This window comes from Adelges cooleyi, unplaced genomic scaffold (genome assembly GCF_023614345.1).
Source record: "Adelges cooleyi isolate 19-005CV unplaced genomic scaffold, UGA_ACOO_1.1 ACOO_flye_CR_arks_rails_tigmint_CR_PRNA_9, whole genome shotgun sequence".
NCBI lineage: Eukaryota > Metazoa > Arthropoda > Insecta > Hemiptera > Adelgidae > Adelges > Adelges cooleyi.
The window spans coordinates 8,871,319-8,891,561 of NW_026096579.1; the positions used below are offsets into that span (position 1 = coordinate 8,871,319).

General features: G+C 31.4%; 2 protein-coding genes across 3 annotated transcripts in view; one reads left to right on the forward strand and one right to left on the reverse strand.

The window, feature by feature from the left end:
* Positions 1 to 321: 321 nt before the first annotated feature.
* Positions 322 to 2,991, reverse strand: LOC126846890 (prohibitin-2). Its single transcript, XM_050586739.1, has 7 exons — positions 2,720 to 2,991; positions 2,437 to 2,609; positions 1,529 to 1,702; positions 1,229 to 1,462; positions 967 to 1,044; positions 767 to 863; positions 322 to 461 (listed from the first exon to the last, which is right to left on the reverse strand). The coding sequence occupies exons 1-7, from the start codon at positions 2,844 to 2,846 to the stop codon at positions 355 to 357; spliced, it is 990 nt and encodes a 329-aa protein (XP_050442696.1). The 5' UTR covers positions 2,847 to 2,991; the 3' UTR covers positions 322 to 354.
* Positions 2,992 to 5,451: 2,460 nt separating this feature from the next.
* Positions 5,452 to 20,243, forward strand: part of LOC126846678 (ubiquitin carboxyl-terminal hydrolase 48-like) — a 43,305-nt gene continuing 28,513 nt past the window's right edge. Inside the window, exons 1-11 of one of the 2 annotated variants that reach the window (XM_050586398.1) lie at positions 5,452 to 5,732; positions 5,854 to 6,063; positions 7,696 to 7,902; positions 7,986 to 8,196; positions 8,263 to 8,378; positions 8,440 to 8,682; positions 8,751 to 8,929; positions 9,349 to 9,911; positions 10,038 to 10,213; positions 10,318 to 11,113; positions 11,200 to 11,375. In XM_050586398.1, the coding sequence (XP_050442355.1) occupies positions 5,924 to 6,063; positions 7,696 to 7,902; positions 7,986 to 8,196; positions 8,263 to 8,378; positions 8,440 to 8,682; positions 8,751 to 8,929; positions 9,349 to 9,911; positions 10,038 to 10,213; positions 10,318 to 11,113; positions 11,200 to 11,375 (2,807 nt within the window). In that variant the 5' untranslated portion in view covers positions 5,452 to 5,732; positions 5,854 to 5,923. The remainder of the gene's footprint in view (positions 5,733 to 5,853; positions 6,064 to 7,695; positions 7,903 to 7,985; positions 8,197 to 8,262; positions 8,379 to 8,439; positions 8,683 to 8,750; positions 8,930 to 9,348; positions 9,912 to 10,037; positions 10,214 to 10,317; positions 11,114 to 11,199; positions 11,376 to 20,243) is intronic. The other variant, XM_050586399.1, reaches the window with a different exon arrangement.

The window sequence follows — 20,243 nt, forward strand, 5'->3', positions numbered from 1 at the left end:
TTTGTTTCGAATCTTTGGCGTTTCCTACCTACCTTTTATATTATTAGATTTACTATTATTATTATTATTATTTACTGTGATGTCGTGTACACGACACAACCTATGTACGCTTGTATGAAAATAAACAAAACCTTTTTTATGTCTATAAAATATTATATATAAATGTCTTTTTTTTTTTTTTAATTTTAAGTAGAGTTTGTTTTAACGAGCAGCACAAATTATAACAGAAGAAAAACAAAAGTAAAAGTAATATAATGGCAAAAAAAGATAAAAAAAAATGTTTATATAAACTATAAAGAGAGAAAAACGATTGGTTTAAGACGTTAGATCGGTTTTTATTGTTTTGGTTGGGTTTTACCTTAAACGATTGTCTACAATATGTGTTGCAATACTGAGAACATTGCTGTTGGAACGATTGTTAATAGTCGGCACGTTATTTGGATCTACGTAATACAATTCGCCTAAAATAATGAGAAAAAAAAAGTCACCCTGTATTTTTTTCACATAATATATTTATTTTTATTAATAAACTTATATATTTAACTTTTACATTTCTATTTTTTTTTTTTTTTTTGGAGTGTTTAACATACAAATCTTTAAAACAATACAGTACATTCTTCGTACCCTTAATAAATTGTTTATGAAACAAAAACAAACATTGAGATGGAATACATAAAAAAAAAAATTTAATTACCATGACTCGACTACTACGTAATTTTAGCTTCAATGCAGTTATTAAAAATTAATTTTTACTTCTACTTCTTACTTCTTAACTTATCGCTTTGTTCATCAAATGCAGGGTCGCTAATATTCAACATGAGACCGTTTCCGTTCAAGTAAACTCTGTTTTGAGAACCGGCGATCTTTAAATTAAAAAAAAAATTTGTTGTAAACACAATTAATTAGTATATTATTGAGAAAAAAATATATACAATATCATTCGACTCGACTATAAATTGTACGTACCGTTCTGGAAATGCTCTGGGCCGCTCGTATTTTACGCAACTTCAAGTAACCCGGATTACGACCAATCGCTTCTCCCAAGTGAACATCTTACAGTTAAGGAAAGAACAAATTCAACGTTAATACGATAAGACAAAACAAATTTTTTTAAACAAACACCTAATTCTTCGATACCTAGTTAAATGTGGGTATTATTTTTCAAACTGTTTAGGAATTATAATTAAATTTAACAATAGTTCTCTTCAAACACCGTTTAAAAGGATATCATTTTTGCCGCTTCCGCTTCACCCTCGGCTTGTAGAATTTTCTGCTGTCTTTCTTGCTTTGCCCGTTCAACGAAGAACACAGCTCGTTGCGCTTCCTGGTGGGCAACTTGTTTGGCTTCTACAGCTGCTGTGTATTCTTTGCCGAAACTCAATTCGGTAATTGAGACGTCGTCCAATATGATGTTGAAATCACGTGCGCGATCTACGAGTTGCTTTCTTATAAGAAGCGATACCTGAATAAAAATGTAAATATTTTATTATTGGGATTGATATAATTAAAAATGTCAAGTCTATCTAACCTGTTGTCTTTGCGTGATAAGTTGTGAAGCGTTGTATTTAGCTACAACCGACTTGAGCACTTCGTTACAAATCGACGGCAAAACTTTTTCGTCGTAATCGATACCTAAATGTTGGTACATCTCAGGTAATTTGATGGCGTCGGGTCTGGACAAAACGCGGAGTGAAATATTTACCTGTTGGCAAATCAAACATGAAATTATGACATATTGAAAACAATTTTTTTTATTCCTAAGTAATTTTTTAAAATAATAAACAGTTCAAGTAATTAGTAATGTGGCAAAACTGTTTGACTCTGAACCGAATCAAATTTGGGTTGTTTGGTTCAAAAATTGAACTTGATAATATTTTCTAATTAATTTTTGACTGAAGTACTCTTTTTGATAAGGTACTTTTTTTAAAGTTTTAAAATCACTTATTTATTATTAAAATGGTTTGCTTTAATCATTTTTAAGTTGGATTACGTTTGGGTGTGGTAAAATGTAAATAACTGGTTCGATTTCAAAGGTGATATAAAATAAAAATTACATACTACAAATAATAATAATTTATTTCCTTAAATAAATAATAGGTAGTTTTTTTTTAATTGGTATTTTATATATAATTATGTATAATCAAATTTCTTAATAAATATTACTGAAATCTCATGTAAAAATTCTTATAGCGTAATCAACTGTTAGGTCGTTACACAAAAGCAGGCAACGAAAATCGCCAAAGTCTTAAGTAGTAGATCTAACCAGACGAGTCTGTGGATTTTCAAAAGTAGTAACAAAATTGGCATAAATAAAAAAAAATTAGCATACAACGTAAAGATCAATCCGGTCCCGGACAAACCGCAATCAAGGTTTGGTCGGGTCCAGTCCCATTTTTGTTTTACAACGGTACAGAAATCTGAGTAAATTCTACCTACCATTTGCAAATCCTTGGAACCGGTCGGCGACGATATTTTACGAGGTCTCGACCTGATATCGTAAATGATGGGGTACTGAAACCAAGGTAGGCGAAAATGTAATCCTTCGGGAAACACGGTTTGTTGAATACCGCCGATACGGTTGAACATGATAGCACGATGGCCGCCTTCGACTGTAACAATAATCGAAAACGACGATACGTACATAATGGAATTGGACTGTTTATTATAATAGATTTAGTGACGACAATATTATGTAAGCGTTTTTTTAAAATTATTTTACCTGTGAACATTGAATTTGCCACACCGTAGGCTATAACGCCGACACCGGCGACGAGTTTGACACCTAAACTCAAGCCTTTAGCAGCTCCCATTTTGTTGACAAAGTCGTTCATTTGTTGTTGAGCCATGACGATTGCGTACGTACAACAAAATAATATTTATTTGTGTTTTTCTAATAACGACTTTTAATTAAAGCAATTTTTACTGTCTTACACACACATTAAGAACAACGCGAAGAACGTCTCGTTGCTTTGCTATCAAATTTATCAACTGTAACCTCAAACTCACCGGTGGAAAATATTGAGCAGGGGTTCTCAGAACACAGACAACGTTAAGTCGACCGTGGAATAGTCAAATAGGTATGTCGGTAGGTCACGTTATCAATTTTTATAATACGGCCGCTGATTTTCTTGCGTAAGAAATAAACGACCGCTTGGCAGCCATATTGTCGTTATCAATGTGTTGACATACCTCTTGGTTTTTTTCATGATGTCGAAAAACGACAAAAATATCAGCTGGGCGGCAAAACCGGAAATCTTTTTACAATATCACAGAATAACCAGAAGGGAAACCTAGACCGCGAACGATAAGTGTGCGACATTTTGTTTTGCAGTCAGGCTTTTTCGACGGTTCATAGAACCCATGTCATTTTTTAAAGTTACCCTTCGGTGTTTCTGTGATAGTATTATCAGTATCAACAAAATTTCAAAATTTCAAATTACAATTAATACAAAAATAAAAACATGTTAATACCCGAAAAAATGAATAAAGATTTACTTGTAAACTTAAAAGTAAAGTCCGGATTTCAACGCATTAATAAAACCTTAAAATTATGCTCTTAAATTTGATTAAATATAAATGCAAAAAAATTCATTTGTTTGCTACGTTTTTTTTTCATTCGAGTACTTCATACTTTGAAGTCAAAATGCCTTTTTAAAACGTGGTATAAACGCAAATAGCATAAAGTAATATTTTGAAATATATGATTTAATAAACAATTAAAAGTTTATTGACAGCTAATTACGCAACATTTATCATTTTAGAATTAATCGGATTAGGTACTTTTTTTAGCAAATCTTATTTGTATATAATTATTATTTAAAAAAAATATTTTACATTAATATTATTTATTACTAATATCAAATAATAAATTTCCTTAAAAAAAAAAACTTTAGTTATTTTAAAATACGATAAAATAATACAAATAATTTTCCTTTTTTGATATTTTGGTCGGTTTGTAAATTTTATAATATTCTAACCAAATTGTAAAACAACAAACAAATAATTTTCAAAAAGATATAAACTATTAAAAGAATTACTTGAGAAATAACGTGTCTAATGTTAAATTGATCATTATGTTTATTTGATAAAAATATTAAAAATCACAATATTTAAATATCCTCAATTGACAATACTGCGTTTGTACCTTGTCCAATTGTATATTTTGTTTAGTTATTTCGTTTAAATATTTTTGTTGAGAAGGAAAGAAAAAAACTACCTATTTTTAATTTAATTTTCAAATCTTATCTTAATTTATCATTCAATAAAAATAAGAATTAACTGTTGCGTTATCTGTTTTGGGTTTTTTTTTAGCCGAAACCGAATTTGACCTCATTTTTTTACGGTTTATTTCAAATACTTTAAATATTTTTTTTTTTGCTCAATTCAGAACTGTCCTATTAGAATTAATGTAGTATTTTAGGGAGTTCTATTGTGGACAAAAGACTATTTTGACTTTTGATTGATACCTATGTTAGTTTATGACTTCGGAGGCGATTTAAAAATAAAAAAATACTTACTAACAACAATTCTGAGGCCAAATTCAGATTCTATCAATTTTTTAAAAAATAAGTAAATATTTAAAGTTTAAACCATGTATTTGAAATCGTAGGTATGTGTCAGTTACAATCAAAATAGGATAATTAAAGAAAAATAGCTAGTTTTATGCTTAAAATAACCGTCGTGAGTCGTGTTTTCTTTAAAAAAATCATGTTTTGTTAAAAATTGTTTTATCAATTATGTTAAAAAAAATATGCATAATATTATGTTATTTCACATCTGTCCAACTCCCTGCAAAAAAAAAATAAATTAATAATCATACTTAAAAAATATTAGATTATGAAAATTGCTGCTTGAAAAAAAATAGCTGGGGGGATAAGACACTCATTTTCTCTTAAAATAGTTGCAATTTTATAGTTTCTTTTTTTGGAGACACTTTAGTGTATGTTCTTTTAAAATATTATACAAATTCAAATTTTCATATTATTTATTTTTGTCCACAGCACTATCAAATTTGTATAAATTTAGTTAACATTTTAAATTTAGAATAATTTTTTTAACATTTTAATAATAACTATAAAAATGATTAAAGTTTAAAATTAAGGACTGAAATACTTACTACACTCCACCCTGCCTTCCGTCCTTAATCTTAAAGTTTAAAAACTTTTACAGTTTCTATGAGAAATATCTATTATCTACATTATAAATTGGACTTTAAATGTCAATTATTTAAAAAAAAAATATATATATTACATTTAGACGAAATTCGCAATTATGTCGGTCACCCATCCGGCCGCGGGTGCCGGTAACGTACGGTATCAACCACGTGTGCGGTTACCGGCTTACCGCGAAACGGGTTAGGTCAGGTTAGGCCATGTCGAACACAGAGATTCGGATAGTATGCGGAAAAATTTGCGAACCCCTAAACAACATTTGGTCGTTTTGGTGTGTGCGGCTTTTTTCCTATGTTGTTGTTGCTGCGATAATAAAAATAAAATAATTGTACGCCAATGCTCGACTGGATATCGTATGTTTTCAATATTATGAAAGCCATATTATTTATCCATTTATCACAAAAGAAAAAGGTTCTTGATGAAAGCCCGTGCTAGCAATTACCGCTTTTCGGATATCCATCGCGCCCGACGGCAGTTGAATATTAATTGCCCGTGAATAATCGCCACTGTCGGTGTACAGTCGACGATTCCACCGAAAATTTAAAAAGGTATCTTTTTCTTGTAAGTATAAGAAAACAAAAAAAAAAATTCTTTTCAGTTTTGATATTTTTTATACATTTTTCAATGTACAAAATCATAATATGTTATCACGATTTTTGCCGTTTGTTTACAATTTTTTCAGATAGCCGTTGTCTTTGGTGTCTGCCGTCGTTGGCCGTTGTACACCTACCGTCGTATATGGTGCGCTCGAGATGGCGAAAAAGCGGCAAGACCACGAAAAGAAGAGTCCGTGGGCGTGGGCCGAAAGTACACATCCTAACGACATAGACTACGAACACCTGTGCAAAGCGTATCGTCTCAATTATCCAAAATGCAAGCCGCTCTCTTGTCGGTAAGTACGCTTTAATTTTGAAACAAGATTATAGATGACTGTTAACACATTGACGGACATGACTGCTATATCAGTTATGCGCATGACCGTAATATTAGTGTCACTCTCATATCTCAATAGCTATCATAGTTATGACAAAAAATGTTAGAGCTTTTCTGTTACAAATTGTGATCTAAATACATTGTTAACATAAAAATATATCACTGCTATAGCAGTTCGAGTCCCTTGAAAACTTTTTTTCTTTTTATATGGTCGTGTGACTGCTATAGCAGTTACATAAATAAATTACCTATAATGATGGGTTTTCATTTATTTCATGGCACATAATCAATGAAATAAATTATAATTAACAACAAATGAGTAAAAATTTTAAACAAATAAGATTGTTAATCCACAAGAGGCCATACAAAATAATATTAATACAATTTATTTTTAAAAAATTTGATAAACATTTGCCCGACCTTTTGTTAAGTCACAATTGGACACTGCATAATTCCCAACACGGTGAAGCCATAACAACAGCCACTGCAATAGCAGTTATTCTATTTTACGACTTTCAAAAATTTAACTGTTATAGCAGTCATTAACGAATCGCAACTTAAAAGATTATGACTACTATAGCAGTGAATGTCCGTCAACGTGATAAAAATAATCGAATCAAATTACATACCTCTTAAGGGAGACCAATGTTCATCATAATATGTATACCGTGTTATTATTATCAAAATGCTTGGTGCCAAATTTGGTCGTTGGTGTTGTTAAATTTATTAAAAGTATACTTGACTGGGTCTTAAGGATACGTTGAAGAAATGTTATACATATTATATACTTTTACTTTTATTGCATTACTTAGAATTTCGTTATAAATTATCATAAATATTGATATTTTGGTTTTGGTAAAACGACATAGTTATTAAAATTTCTACTGCAGAGCGTCTTTATCAAATTAAAGATTTTTTGTACTTTTTATTGATATACTTATATTATTTTTTTCTTAAATTCTTAAATTTTCTATAAAATTGAAAATCTTAAGCCTATCAAGCAAAGACTAACTCCAAAACAAAGTTTAAAATAATAGTTTCATATCATAAAGTCTGTTTATGAATATCTGGAGGACAACAGTGTACAATCAACGATGACCGATATAAAAATATCTACATTTTATTGTACTGTATTATTTTTTCTTTTATTTGTTGTTTGTTTAATTAGTTTTTCTCTTCATTTCTTCTATCGCATTTATTTGATTAATAATTAATTTCCAACAACAATTCACATTACTTAACTGAATACAATTATACATTATTGTTAGTTTTTTCTTAATGACTAAAATTATGAATTTGAAATAACTCATCAACAGTTTGTGTATATATTTATATTATTAACGCATCATTCATTCGCACAAAACTACCTCCATTATAGTTTAAATTGCTAATTCGATTTTTCTTCGGTTCGAGTTTTATTGAACTTAACTGTTGCGTTTTGATTATTTTTTTTTGTATTTTTGATACGACTGTAGTTGGCTAGAAGTATAATTTTATTTTGGGTTTCTAACAGTGTAATGTTTTAGTAATTTAAAATATTTTTACATTGTACACTTTGTGTGTTGTATTAAAAAAATTGTATGGTTTTTAGGCGCAATTGTAGAAACAATCCGTATTGTTTATCGGGACTCGGCGAACAACGCTGGCTACAAGACAAAGTGCGAACGCCCGTTCCTGATTATGAAGACCCCGAACTGGAGCGTCGTCAGAATAATAAATTTGTAGGTTTAAAAAACTTAGGTGCTACTTGTTATATTAACAGTTTACTGCAACTATGGTTTCATAATATTAACTTTAGGTAAGAAGAGTTTGTCGATAATTTTTTTTGTTGAAAAAATCGGCACAACACGTTTTAAAAACCGTACGTATCACATTTTTTAGGAAAGCTATTTTCAATTGGAATCCAGAAGAAGACTCTGGGGAGAAACAAAACCAAACTTTGTATGTTGAAGATGCCTACACACCGGAGACTAGCGTCGGCCACTTGCAATTAGTGTTTGCGCTCATGCAATGCGGTATACAACGATCGGTGGACCCAGGCGATTTTATTACCACTCTCAGAATTAATACGGGCATCCAACAAGACGCCCACGTAAGTATACAATTGTTTTTTCTCGTTACACAAAACTACGATAGCAAAATTGTTTTTTTTTTTCAGGAATTTTCAAATTTATTCTTGTCCATGTTAGAAAGCAAATTCAGCACTCAGTCGGACACCTCGGTCAGGGATATGGTCAAAGACAATTTCCTCGGCGAATACAAATACATTACCACGTAAGACAGTATGGTTGAATTATATTTTCCGATAATATAGCTGAACGGATGTTTGGATTAGGTGTGTGAATTGTAAATTAGAATCTACGCAGCTGTCGACGTTTTACGAACTGGATCTGAACATCAAAGGCCATAAGTCGCTAAACGATAGTCTACAAGAATTTCTCAAAGAAGAACACCTTACCGGGGACAATCAGTACTACTGTAACTATTGTAATAGCAAACAAGATGCCGTCAGGAGAATATGTTTAACGAATTTACCTCCTGTACTGAATCTTCAATTCATGCGTTTCGTATACGACAGGTAAATTGCTTATTTTGTTATACGCCATTGTTTTTACTCGATTTTTGTACATATTGATATTTGTCCAGGCAAACGATGCAGAAGAAAAAACTAAACACTTACATACAGTTTTCGCAGACGTTAGACATGGCCAAGTATTTGAATTTGCCGTCTCAACTCGATGAAGCGTCTAAAGAAAAACACATGTACAATTTGTGTGCAGTGCTCATTCATAAAGGCTCAAGCGCATATTCCGGCCACTATATAGGTTTGTACTTTTTTTTTTCTTATGTACTGTACGTCGTTTGAGCTTGATAAATATTTACTTTTGTACTCGGCGCGTCAAAAGAAAAACAAATTACAAACATTTTGTTGTTATTTCACCAGCTGAGTACACAAAAATAAATATTTGTTTGTACTCCTTTTTTTTTCCTGTAAATACTAGTAAACAATTTTCATTCATTAAAAATATGAATTCTAAATTTAAATTAAAAAAATAAAATTATTGAGCGGTTTCCAATATTGCATTGCAAAATTGGTTTAGCAAATATCTTCAAACCGATTTCAAATGGGTTTACCAAAAAAAAAGTGTATAGTTAATTTATTTTTCCGATTGACCAAAATAAAAAAAAATTTAGCTTCGACATTTGTGTAATTTTTATTAATGTTGTGTGTGTTTTTGTTTAGCTCATATAAACGATATTGCCGCCGAAGAGTGGTACAAGATCAACGACGAAAATGTAGAGAAACTCAAAGGCAAAGGTTTGAATTTGTGCACAGAAGACGAATTCAAAGTAAACGGTTCTAAAATAGCCAAAGCTCCCAAGATCCAAAAGGGTATGCTACAAACGAATAACGCTTACATGTTGGTTTACATGCACATCAGCATGGTGAAAAAATTGAAAACCGAGTCTTACGACTGGAAGCTATCGCCTCGGTTGGCGCACCTGGTCAACGCCCGTAACGATAACTTTGAAAACACCATATTGAACATAAAAAGCAATCGTGAGTACGTCGAGGATAAAGACAAGGAATTCGTCGAACAAATGTTGAACCTAATCACCGAAATGAACGTGGTGTCTGTAAAAGAAGACGAAATGGAAGCGATTTCGTTGCAGTGGTTGAACTATTGGTTCAAAATTACTCCCAATCAAAGCGTCAACGAAATCAGCAATCTAGCCGTGTTGTGCAAACATGATCTGCTCGACCCCGACAAAGTCTCTGAAGTTAAATTTATTAGAACCGAATTGGTACGTGTTTAAAATCAATTTGATCATTGAAATTAAAAATGTTAAATTTTTTCAAAGTCCAATACCCTGTCTAAGTTCAGTTCTAAATACAATACGTTTAATTTATTTACTTTTGATCATGTTTAGGCCGAAAAACTGTACGGAATATTCCAAGGCGGTCCGAGACTGAAACTGAAGACTTCTTTGTGTTTGAAATGTGTACGGAATAAGTGTGCCTTACTGTACACGAAAACTGTGACTTCTGAACAAAACAAGACCATAAACACACTCTTACAAAACTGGAATCCTATTAATATCTCAGAGTATGATTTCGTATATTTCTAATTGATCGATGGATATTTTTTTTTTTACCAATATCAATAACTTTTTTGTAATTTTGGTATTAAAATTGTGTTATTATTTACAGAAATAAGCCGTGTTATTGGGTCGGAAAGGATTCGTTAAAAAATTGGCGTCGCATGTATTTACAGTTGTTTGAGTATTTCGTCCAAAACCGCGATGTTTCGCCGGGCATAACTCTTCCGCTCAACCCCGAAGTATTGTCGGCGGTGTTTGACTCGAATAACAGTTTCGACGACAAAAACAATAGCAGTGTTCGATCTCAATCCAATTGTCAGCCGGCTCAAATGGGTGGAATTACGCTCGGGTCCGTCGATCAGAGTCTCAAGCTGGCCCGAATGTTGATCAACAATTCGGAGACAGTTTTCAAAACGCTGCAACTTACAAAGTTCCAGCCGTTTCACATATCCCTGCTCGAATTGGAATCGGTATTGGTGGAAATGATGAACATACTGACTTCGGTGATTGCGAGGAAAGTTAACGGAGAAATATCCATCGACAACAAGCACGATCTCGACGTAATCAAAACCGAGGTGAATTCCAAATGCGAGAGCAAAATTTCCATCGAGAGCGACTCGAAAACGGACGACGAACACAAAGAAGACGACGACAGAATGGACGCCGAAGACGTAAGCCCAGAAGAAAAAGACAAACACGAAGATTCCGATTATTTGGATGTGAAACACGACAAAGAATGTATGTCTTGGGTGTTCAACGACGACATCACGTGTGTTCACGGTGACTTGACCATCGAACAGAACGTCAAGCGTTTGATTCCGGAAACCGTGTGGAACATCCTTCATTCGTACTTCCCCAGAGCACCGATATTTAATAAAGAAATCGAACCTTGTCATTATTGTCGAGTAATTATTTTATATTTAATTTGTTTTCAAAATTAAACACAAACATTATATTTAAAAACTGTAAACTGTTTTTTCTGCACACTTAGAACATGCACAATCAAGGCGAGATTACGAAAAATATTCACAAGCAATCAGCCATGACTGAAAAAGAACTGTTGAGTGATTTGCTGTTAAACAAGAAGCGACCGATTCCTTCGCGAGAAAATTCACCTTATCCCTGCGTCACCAAAGACTTTTTGGAATCTTGGCGAAGGTTTATCAGGTAACGTTTAATGTTTTGCTATTTTTGTGTGATTTATGCTGTAAAGCTGACATTCGTTCTGTCACTTTTTTGAAATGTGAAATATTATACAATTTGTCGGTACCGAACAAAATTTCATAGTATTCCCAAATGTAATGGGGAAAAAAAATACTAAACCAAAAAAACATATACAGGAACAAAAACTTCAGTTACGAATATTTTCTTAGAAAAAAAAAATAATAACTTGTGTTTAACGGTTTTTTAATGTGTGTCTATACACACATTGAAGATAATGAAATTTTAATTAATTAAACAAAATTAACATTTTAACATTGTTTAACGGCAGGGACTGATGAAATTGAATATTCCAAGTACAAATTTACACTATTTGTTATTATACTACTGCCAAACAGTTAATAATATACAATTATTGATAGCTAAACTCATTAAAAAAAACTTTTCTTTGAAACATAATTAATTATTATACAATACATTTTTTTGTCTATTTAATTAAAAGTTTTAATAGTAAAATTTAATAACAAAGTTTAGTCACATAAATTATAAAATTACTGGTTAGTGATTAATTTATAATATTTATAGTACATAAGATATAATATAATAATTATATAGAAATTTAATTTATTTAGTAAAAACATATTACTTATAGTTACCCGAGTATTAAAATGGTTTTTTATTATGTTTATATATAATATATATATGTATATATTTTAAAGACATGAATGCTATATAATTTATTAAAGACTATTCTATTAAGGTCTAATAGTTTTAAGAATTCAAGTCTGATAGTTAGACTGAATGTAGATCTAGAATAGGGCTATAACAATAGATTTTCTTAAAAATCTTTAGTCAAACTTTTTTTTATTAAAGAAAACCCAAAGGGGAAAATTAACTGCTAAAACTTGATAAAACAATATTACAAACACAATAAGTTGTATAAAATTGTAAAATGTAAAATATATATTATGCAGCTTGTTACGTTTTAAATCTCAGCTGAGACTTATGGAAATGTGTTACAATACATTTCTCAAACGAAACTGCTTTTTTAATACATGTAAACTGCCAACCACTTATTTTGTGTCTAATCAAAACAATGTTTTAAATTGCGTTGCGTGTGATGTAAATATTAGTGAGACAACAAATCGTCGTAGACAATCGTCTTACCGTCAATTACCATAATTAAGAAAACGATATTTGTCGATGAAAATTGCTGTTACAATATTTGTAAATTATTTTCAACATTTTACAATTATAATATGCAGATGTTAGTTTTTGCAATGACATTTCTGACTATTGCAAAGTCCACTATCGGAGACTAACAGACTGTCTGCACTGTTTAAATGTAGCAACTAAACCGAGACTACTACACACATCATACGAATCGATTTTGTTTTTGGACTTAAAATTCAGCCTAAAATCGAACATCTGGATACATCTGATTTATTTTGAGAAAGTTCTAGAAAATAAAAAAATGTGTATACACATAAATTAACAAATCCCGATCGTTATTATACCAAAATTATATTTTTTAGTTATTTACACAGTCATTGACCTACAGAAATTAATATTTCTGAGCAAAGTCGGGTAGCGCGTTAAAGAAAAATGGAGTAAAACTAGAGTTTGCTTTTACATAAAGTAACAGTTTACATAAAAGTATTTGTTTCGTTATAGTTTTTAATATTTTATGGCACTGTCTATTTTATAATATTATACATAAAAGTAGTAAAATGCTGAATCATTTTTTATGTGTCCAAATATTTGAATTACTAATTGTGTTGGGAATAATATTTAAACGAACCGCCGCGTTACTTTTATCGTTTTAAACTGACAAGAATAATATACATTTTAACGTTGTATATTAATATGTTTATTTATTTTTTAACTGTGAAAATCATCACTGACTTGCCGACTTACTTTATTTCAACTAATTCAACCTAAATTGTAAAAATACAATTTTAAACACATCACGGTTTTGTACAATGCTTTGATACAGATTCGTGTTAAAGCTTTCATCACTTTCAGTTGTATAATGGTTACTAAAAACCCGAGATTGTGCTGGCTTTTTTTTTTTTATTTTTTTTTTTTCAATAAAGTAACCTTTTGGTTCTTTATCGTTTTTAATATTTCATGACATTGTCTATTTTATAACTAATAACTATACATAAAAGTAGTTGAATAGTTGTAGCAGAAAGCTGAGTATTTATTTTTTTTTTTTGCAGGAGAAGGGTTTATATTTTATAATTACTGTGTTGAGAATATTTTAATGAACCGCTGTGTTGTATTAATCGTTATAAATTTACAAGAATACTTAATATATTTTAATGCTAAACTATGATAATTATGAACATCATTAATAACGTGTTGACCATCTTCGTTTTAAAAATATATATTTTCCTAGTAGTCTACCTCTGAATAAACTTAAAGTAATACATATTGTATCTCTAACACTTGTGTCTTTTAACATTTCATGATTAAAACTCTACGTTTTATATTTGTTTCATATAACTTTGTTAGTACAGTGATTGTCTTGTGTCAGTCCGAGACAATACTGTTAATTTATTTAAATCAAATGCTGCACAATAAAAATAGTAAACAGTTACAAGAAACGAGAGAAATAAATAACGGAATATTTTATCATAATTATACACAAATAAAATTAAATGCCACAATTGGAAGAATGTCATTCTGTGACAGTGGGAATCCAGGGGCAGAGGCGAGCCAGAACCCTCGTAAAAATTAATCCTTTACATTTCAGGGATTTAATGTGGGGAAGATGACATGTCAGGTTTCCGGGATAAGTGCCAGGAATATCAAAAATTGTATACAATCCTATTAAAACAACAAATTAGAATTACACAATATATTATGCACATTACCTTTGCAAGTTCAACACAACCAGTTTTGTTTGAATAAATTACATTACATTTTTCAGTTGTTTTAAATTGATTTCTGTTATTAGTGGTAGCTAAACCTTCAAAAGTCGATTACAAACATGGTAAAAAGTCTTAGTGTTAGTTTTACATGTGACAACATTTGGTCGTGTATAAGTTTTGCGTTTGTTATTTTTCTTATTATTATTATTATTTTTTTTTTTTTGCTTTCTCTCTAAGCTGCCGTTCGCAGTTTGCCAACTGGACAGATATCTTTTGGGGGAGGATATTTTGACACATGGAGATTTAATGCACTTTATATATATATATATATATATATATATTACTGGTAGAGGTATATATATATATTGGTATAATATATTACTAGCAACGGTCTTCGGTTTTGTGTGCGGTTTGTCGACTCTGCTCATTCCGGAAAATATTACCCTTTTTTCTTATTTTTTTTTACCCTTCAAAATTGAATTCTGATTTATTGGCTAACCGCTTGCGGCCGCTAACCCTTACAAACACTTTTGCTTTCCCATTGCCGCCGTTTTATCCCGCAATAAAAACAGTAGGTAAATACAGGGTGTTTCCTGTTATTCAGTGCGAAAAGCTCACCTTAAAAGAGGGGTCACATCGTTTCAGTTACTTTCGGCACATAACTCAAAATGTATTTTCTCTTATCACTTTTCTTATCTATTAGATTTATTCGTTTTGAAAAAAAATGTACACTAATTAGTTTAAAAACGAACGGTTTGATGTACACTTGTTGTGAAAAAGTGTACAATTTTTGACAAAACGAACAAACCTAACGTTTCTAATTATTTATCTCTTATCAATTATCTTTTATCACTTACCATTTATTTTTTATCTCTTGTCATTTTTTGAGTTAGGGCCCGAAAAGGACTGAAAATGATGTGACCCCTCCCTCTTTTAAGGTGACCTTTTTGCACTGAATAACTAAAAATATTTTTTTCTTTTTTAAGTCATTATTTTTTTACTTATCGAAAAAATAAAAACGGGGGGCTTATTTGAGGGTCCCCAGATGTCCAATCACCTATTTACTCTCACCTATTTTCACCTTTCATGTTAGAACACCCTGTATACAACGATTCGTTTAATTATTATTATTATTATTATCGTGTACCTCTGTGAAGAGGATACAATAAACAAGATTGATTTCTTTTCGGTTTGGTGTGGCGGCACGGCCATTCGTCACTGACAACTATATAGGCTGTCGTTCAACGAGGTGTGTAACGAATTACTGGCGGTTGTGGATAATGAAGAATCATTGTGTGCAAAACTGTACGTTCATTACGTTCATTTTACACAGAATCTATCACTCGGACGGTTGTCTGTCTTCGAGTGACGACCGAGAGCTAATTAACGGTTGGTTTAAATTCATTTATAAAAAAAAAAAAACTCCAATTTGATCGCCGAACGACATCTTTCTCGGGATTCGGAATCTCGTCAATAATCTCAACAAAAAAAAAAAAATAGCCAGCACAATCTTGGTTTTTCAGGAACTATTACATACAACCGAAAGTGATGAAAGCTTCAACGCGAATATGTATCAAAGCATTGTGACATGATTAAAACTGTATTTTTACAATTTAGGTTGAATTAGTTGAAATAAAGTAAGTCGACAAGTCAGTGATGATTTTCACAGTTAAAAAATAAATAATCATACTAATATTCAACGTTAAAATGTATATTATTCTTGTCAGTTTAAAACGATAAAAGTAACGCGACGGTTCATTTAAATATTATTCCCAACACAATTAAGTAATTCAAACATTTGCACACATAAAAAATGATTCAGCATTTTACTACTTTTATGTATAATATTATAAAATAGACAGTGCCATAAAATATTAAAAACTATAACGAAACAAATACTTTTATGTAAACTGTTACTTTATGTAAAAACAACTCTAGTTTTACTATTTTTTTTAACGCGCTACCCGGCTTTGCTCAGAAATATTAATTTCTGTAGGTCAATGACTGTGTAAATAACTAAAAAATATAATTTTGGTATAATAACGATCGGGATTTGTTAATTTATGTGTATACACATTTTTTTATTTTCTAGAACTTTCTCAAAATAAATCAGATGTATCCAGGTGTTCGATTTTAGGCTGAATTTTAAGTCCAAAAACAAAATCTATTCGTATGATGTGTGTAGTAGTCTCGGTTTAGTTGCTACATTTAAACAGTGCAGACAGTCTGTTAGTCTCCGATAGTGGACTTTGCAATAGTCAGAAATGTCATTACAAAAACTAACATCTGCATATTATAATTGTAAAATGTTGAAAATAATTTCCAAATATTGTAACAGCAATTTTCATCGACAAATATCGTTTTCTTAACTATGGTAATTGACGGTAAGACGATTGTCTACGACGATTTGTTGTCTCACTAATATTTACATCACACGCAATTATTTTGTTGATTTTGACCTTTGAAGTTATAAGAAAAGGATGATTGGACATGTTTTTTAACCCTATCAGTCCCCAGGCATATTACAATGTGTAAAACTTTTGTTTTACATTTTTTTGTGATGATACTCACACATATGTGATAACGATATAACTCAATTGACAAACATACAAAATAAATTATAAATGTGGTATTGCATGTTGTATTGTAGTAAGCACCTATTAGAAAAAAATATTCCCTAATTTTAATTTGCGACCGAAAGGGTTAAAAAGTTCAATACCGAAAGTGGTCACTTTTGGCGAAATGACTCATTTGTGTAAAAATGTGGTCTCCGGATTTATGTAGGTATGTGTTGTTAAAACGAATTTCCTGTCTTGTCCGACCGAGCTGTAAAGGTTATAGCCGTGTCGGACCGGCCGGGGAAAAGATACAATAGTATAATAATTAATCACAAAAATATCATCCGACAATGCAAAGTCAAGTCAAAAAAGGGACGGCTTGTGTGTATTGTTTTACACCAGCCCTTCGTTAGGTTGTGTAATTAATAATTCACACTTAATTAGTCAGAAGATATTCTTCGGGTCGTGGTCAGGGCCCGATAACAATACTTAGCCCTTAAGAGGTTCGGCGACCGGGAAAGGGTTGGGGATTTCCCGGTGGCCAAAATTTATCGGACAATGTAATTATTCAAAATCCGTATCGGACTTTTTGCTTGTTCGCTCGGACGTTAAGAAACGTTTATAAATTACATATTATTATCATCACAAAAGGCCGGTTATGCTTAAACACTTAATGCTTTGTTGTTTGCCGTGTGTGTGTAATAAGACCGCCGGCCTCTGCTGTGATTAAAACGTGTGGCCGTACCGTATAATATATCAATATAGCTATCTTTTAGCCCAAAGCGTAGGGGCGAGGGGCGTAGGACAAATCAAAACACCATAAATCATTCATAATTTGATTAATATGCAAACTCTCTTGCTAACGACAACATTGGAATTTCCCAAACTAAACGCGCATTCGATCGATTCGAGCACCGCTTTAATTCATATTATTAATATTACCATAACGGTAGACAACTGCGAAATTCTTCCATCGTTCATCATAGTATGGTATAGTTATATTTAACTATTAGTCCTCCAGAACTCGAGTAAATTTTTTTTTACATTTTTAGGTAAACTTCGGATGAGCTTTAGCTAAAAAAAAAAAAATAGGTTATAGTCAATTTTGTCCCAGATAAAAAATATGGAATATTCCAGCTAGTTTACATTAATTAAGGAGACGCTGTATTTTCTCAGTATTTAACTAATACTAACATACAATTTTTTTAACCGAATTATTATCCTTTACCATTTATGATTATATTAAGAGTTAAGTATAAATTGGTAAGCATGTAATGGATAAAAATTGAATTGAGGTTATGATATAAGAACTTAATTAAGCCCAGACTAGTATAATGTTCTGTTCTCTTAATATATTCTGGTTTTCAATATTGTATTATGATTTCTTTACTTTTTACTTTAATACATATTCCGTTGAAATATAAATATATGCACGTTGCAAGGTATAAAATAAACCATGCAGCTAGTGATAAAAAAGCCTGAAAAAGTAGTCATGCTTCGACATTGTTGTTTTTAACCTAACCTCAAAATAGCTAGTATTTTTTCAAAAATGTCTCTTATTACAATACCTTAGTTTAGTTTAATTACATTTTTTTTTATCTTCGGGGTTAATCGATTAGTTTTTGGAGATGAAACTTTAAAACAAAACATTTAAGACATAAATAAGTAATTTTGAGTGTCTTTTGATAATGTTAAAGTTGGTTTAAAATATTTTAGTTGATAACTTCATCTTAAGTATTATTATTTTGAACGGTGTCCGCATTGTTATCAATATTATCATATTATGTTAATTATTTTATCCTGTATGAATGAAGAGATGTAATTAGTCGAGTGAATTGGAAATAGTTTTGAGTTGTATGTGTCTAAAATGCGACGGTTCTAGTGTAGATTGTTATTTACATCATAAAACGATTCCATAATCCTTTAAGGTGTATTGTCAATTGAATAAAAAAAAATATATATATTTATATCTTATTTATTATTTAACGCGCTACTTGCTTCCAACCTTCGAGATTTGATATTGAAAAAAAAAAATCAAGTAAAGGTCACGCCTATAATGGTAGTTGTTATTCTATAGTATCCCTGGTCATGTGGGCATGCAATCCGCTCTGGAACCAATCATTTAAATAACGCACAAGGTTATTTTCACTTGGTCTGAATATTGTTTGTAATAATATTATAATATTATAACATTTATATTATCACGTCAGACATAGTATATTAATTTGATTGTTGAAAAAAATATATATTTTTTTTTATTTGTATAACCGAATTTCCATTTATAATATTATTATATTATTTCAGACGCATTTAATATACCTGTAAAAAAAAAACAACGGCGTGTAAACTAAACGGTTATTGTTAATGTCTTAATAAACCAAATAAGTGTGTTAACTACTTGTATTTTGTTCATAACAACCGAAAAACATTGAATTATTGATATGTTTTTAGCACAGAGTATAGTCTATTATTTATTAGTCTACCAACACAGTGTGTTAACATGATTATTATCATACAATACAATGCATTATGATGATGTTATTAAACCGTAAAGTTTTAATTATAGTTGTACAATTATTTCCACAAGCACAGTAAAAAACATGCCATATAGTTTTGGGAATAAATTATAAAAGGAGTTGCTTTGACATTTATTTATATTCTCTAATCTATTATATTATTTAAGCAATAGTAAAATTTAAATTTTTAATGATTTTGCTTATCCGTTATCACATTTCGTGATAACCAATGAGAACGTTGGAATCAAGGTAACCGCCTTGGTATAACCCAACTAACATTTCGTTAACTTAACAAATAGAATTTACTTACTTCATTTAACCAGATATTAAATTTAAATGAAATATTAATTAACATTAAGCTGAAAACCGGCTGAATATGTTGTTATTTTATTTGTTATTTAAAGTGTGAAGTTAAAAATTTGCTAATTTTTTTGCACGTTGGGTTTTTCCTGGGATCCGTTGCTGGGTCTGACCCATTAAAATCCTAATGGTTTGGGTGCAGTGCTTTAATCGGTGTCCGACAATGAATATTGATCAGCCGGAGGATAAGCAACGTGCGCCGATAAATCGGTTCATCTCGATGGAGTATTACGAGGTGTGTGTGTGTGTGTGTGTGGAGGCGTCCGTCCACGGTGTGTTGTCCTCTTTAAGTACAGGCAATTGCCGGCCGATGGCGGCGCGGGTCCCCGTAAACGACCGGCGGAGGAATCTTTATTGGAAAAACATTGTTTCGGCACGGCCGGCTCGCGTTTTGTCCGCTCGATGGATAATTTTTTTTTTCCTGACACCGCATTTAGGCGGCGGCGGTTAATACAGTGCGGCTGCCGCAGAAGAGGACGAATATCAGTCGCCGAATGTTGCGCCTACGTGGGCAGGAGGGTCGCGCGTACGGTATTGCGTGTGCACCGCGCCGGCACTTGACTA

Bases quoted from the DNA above. Each gene is read 5' to 3' on its own strand.
- LOC126846890 (XM_050586739.1), bottom strand. From the start codon at position 2,846: ATGGCTCAACAACAAATGAACGACTTTGTCAACAAAATGGGAGCTGCT. The intron at 1,703-2,436 runs GTAGGTAGAATT...ATTTGCCAACAG, and splicing joins GTTCCAAGGATTTGCAAATG to GTAAATATTTCACTCCGCGT. The intron at 1,463-1,528 runs GTTAGATAGACT...ATTTTTATTCAG, and splicing joins TTATCACGCAAAGACAACAG to GTATCGCTTCTTATAAGAAA.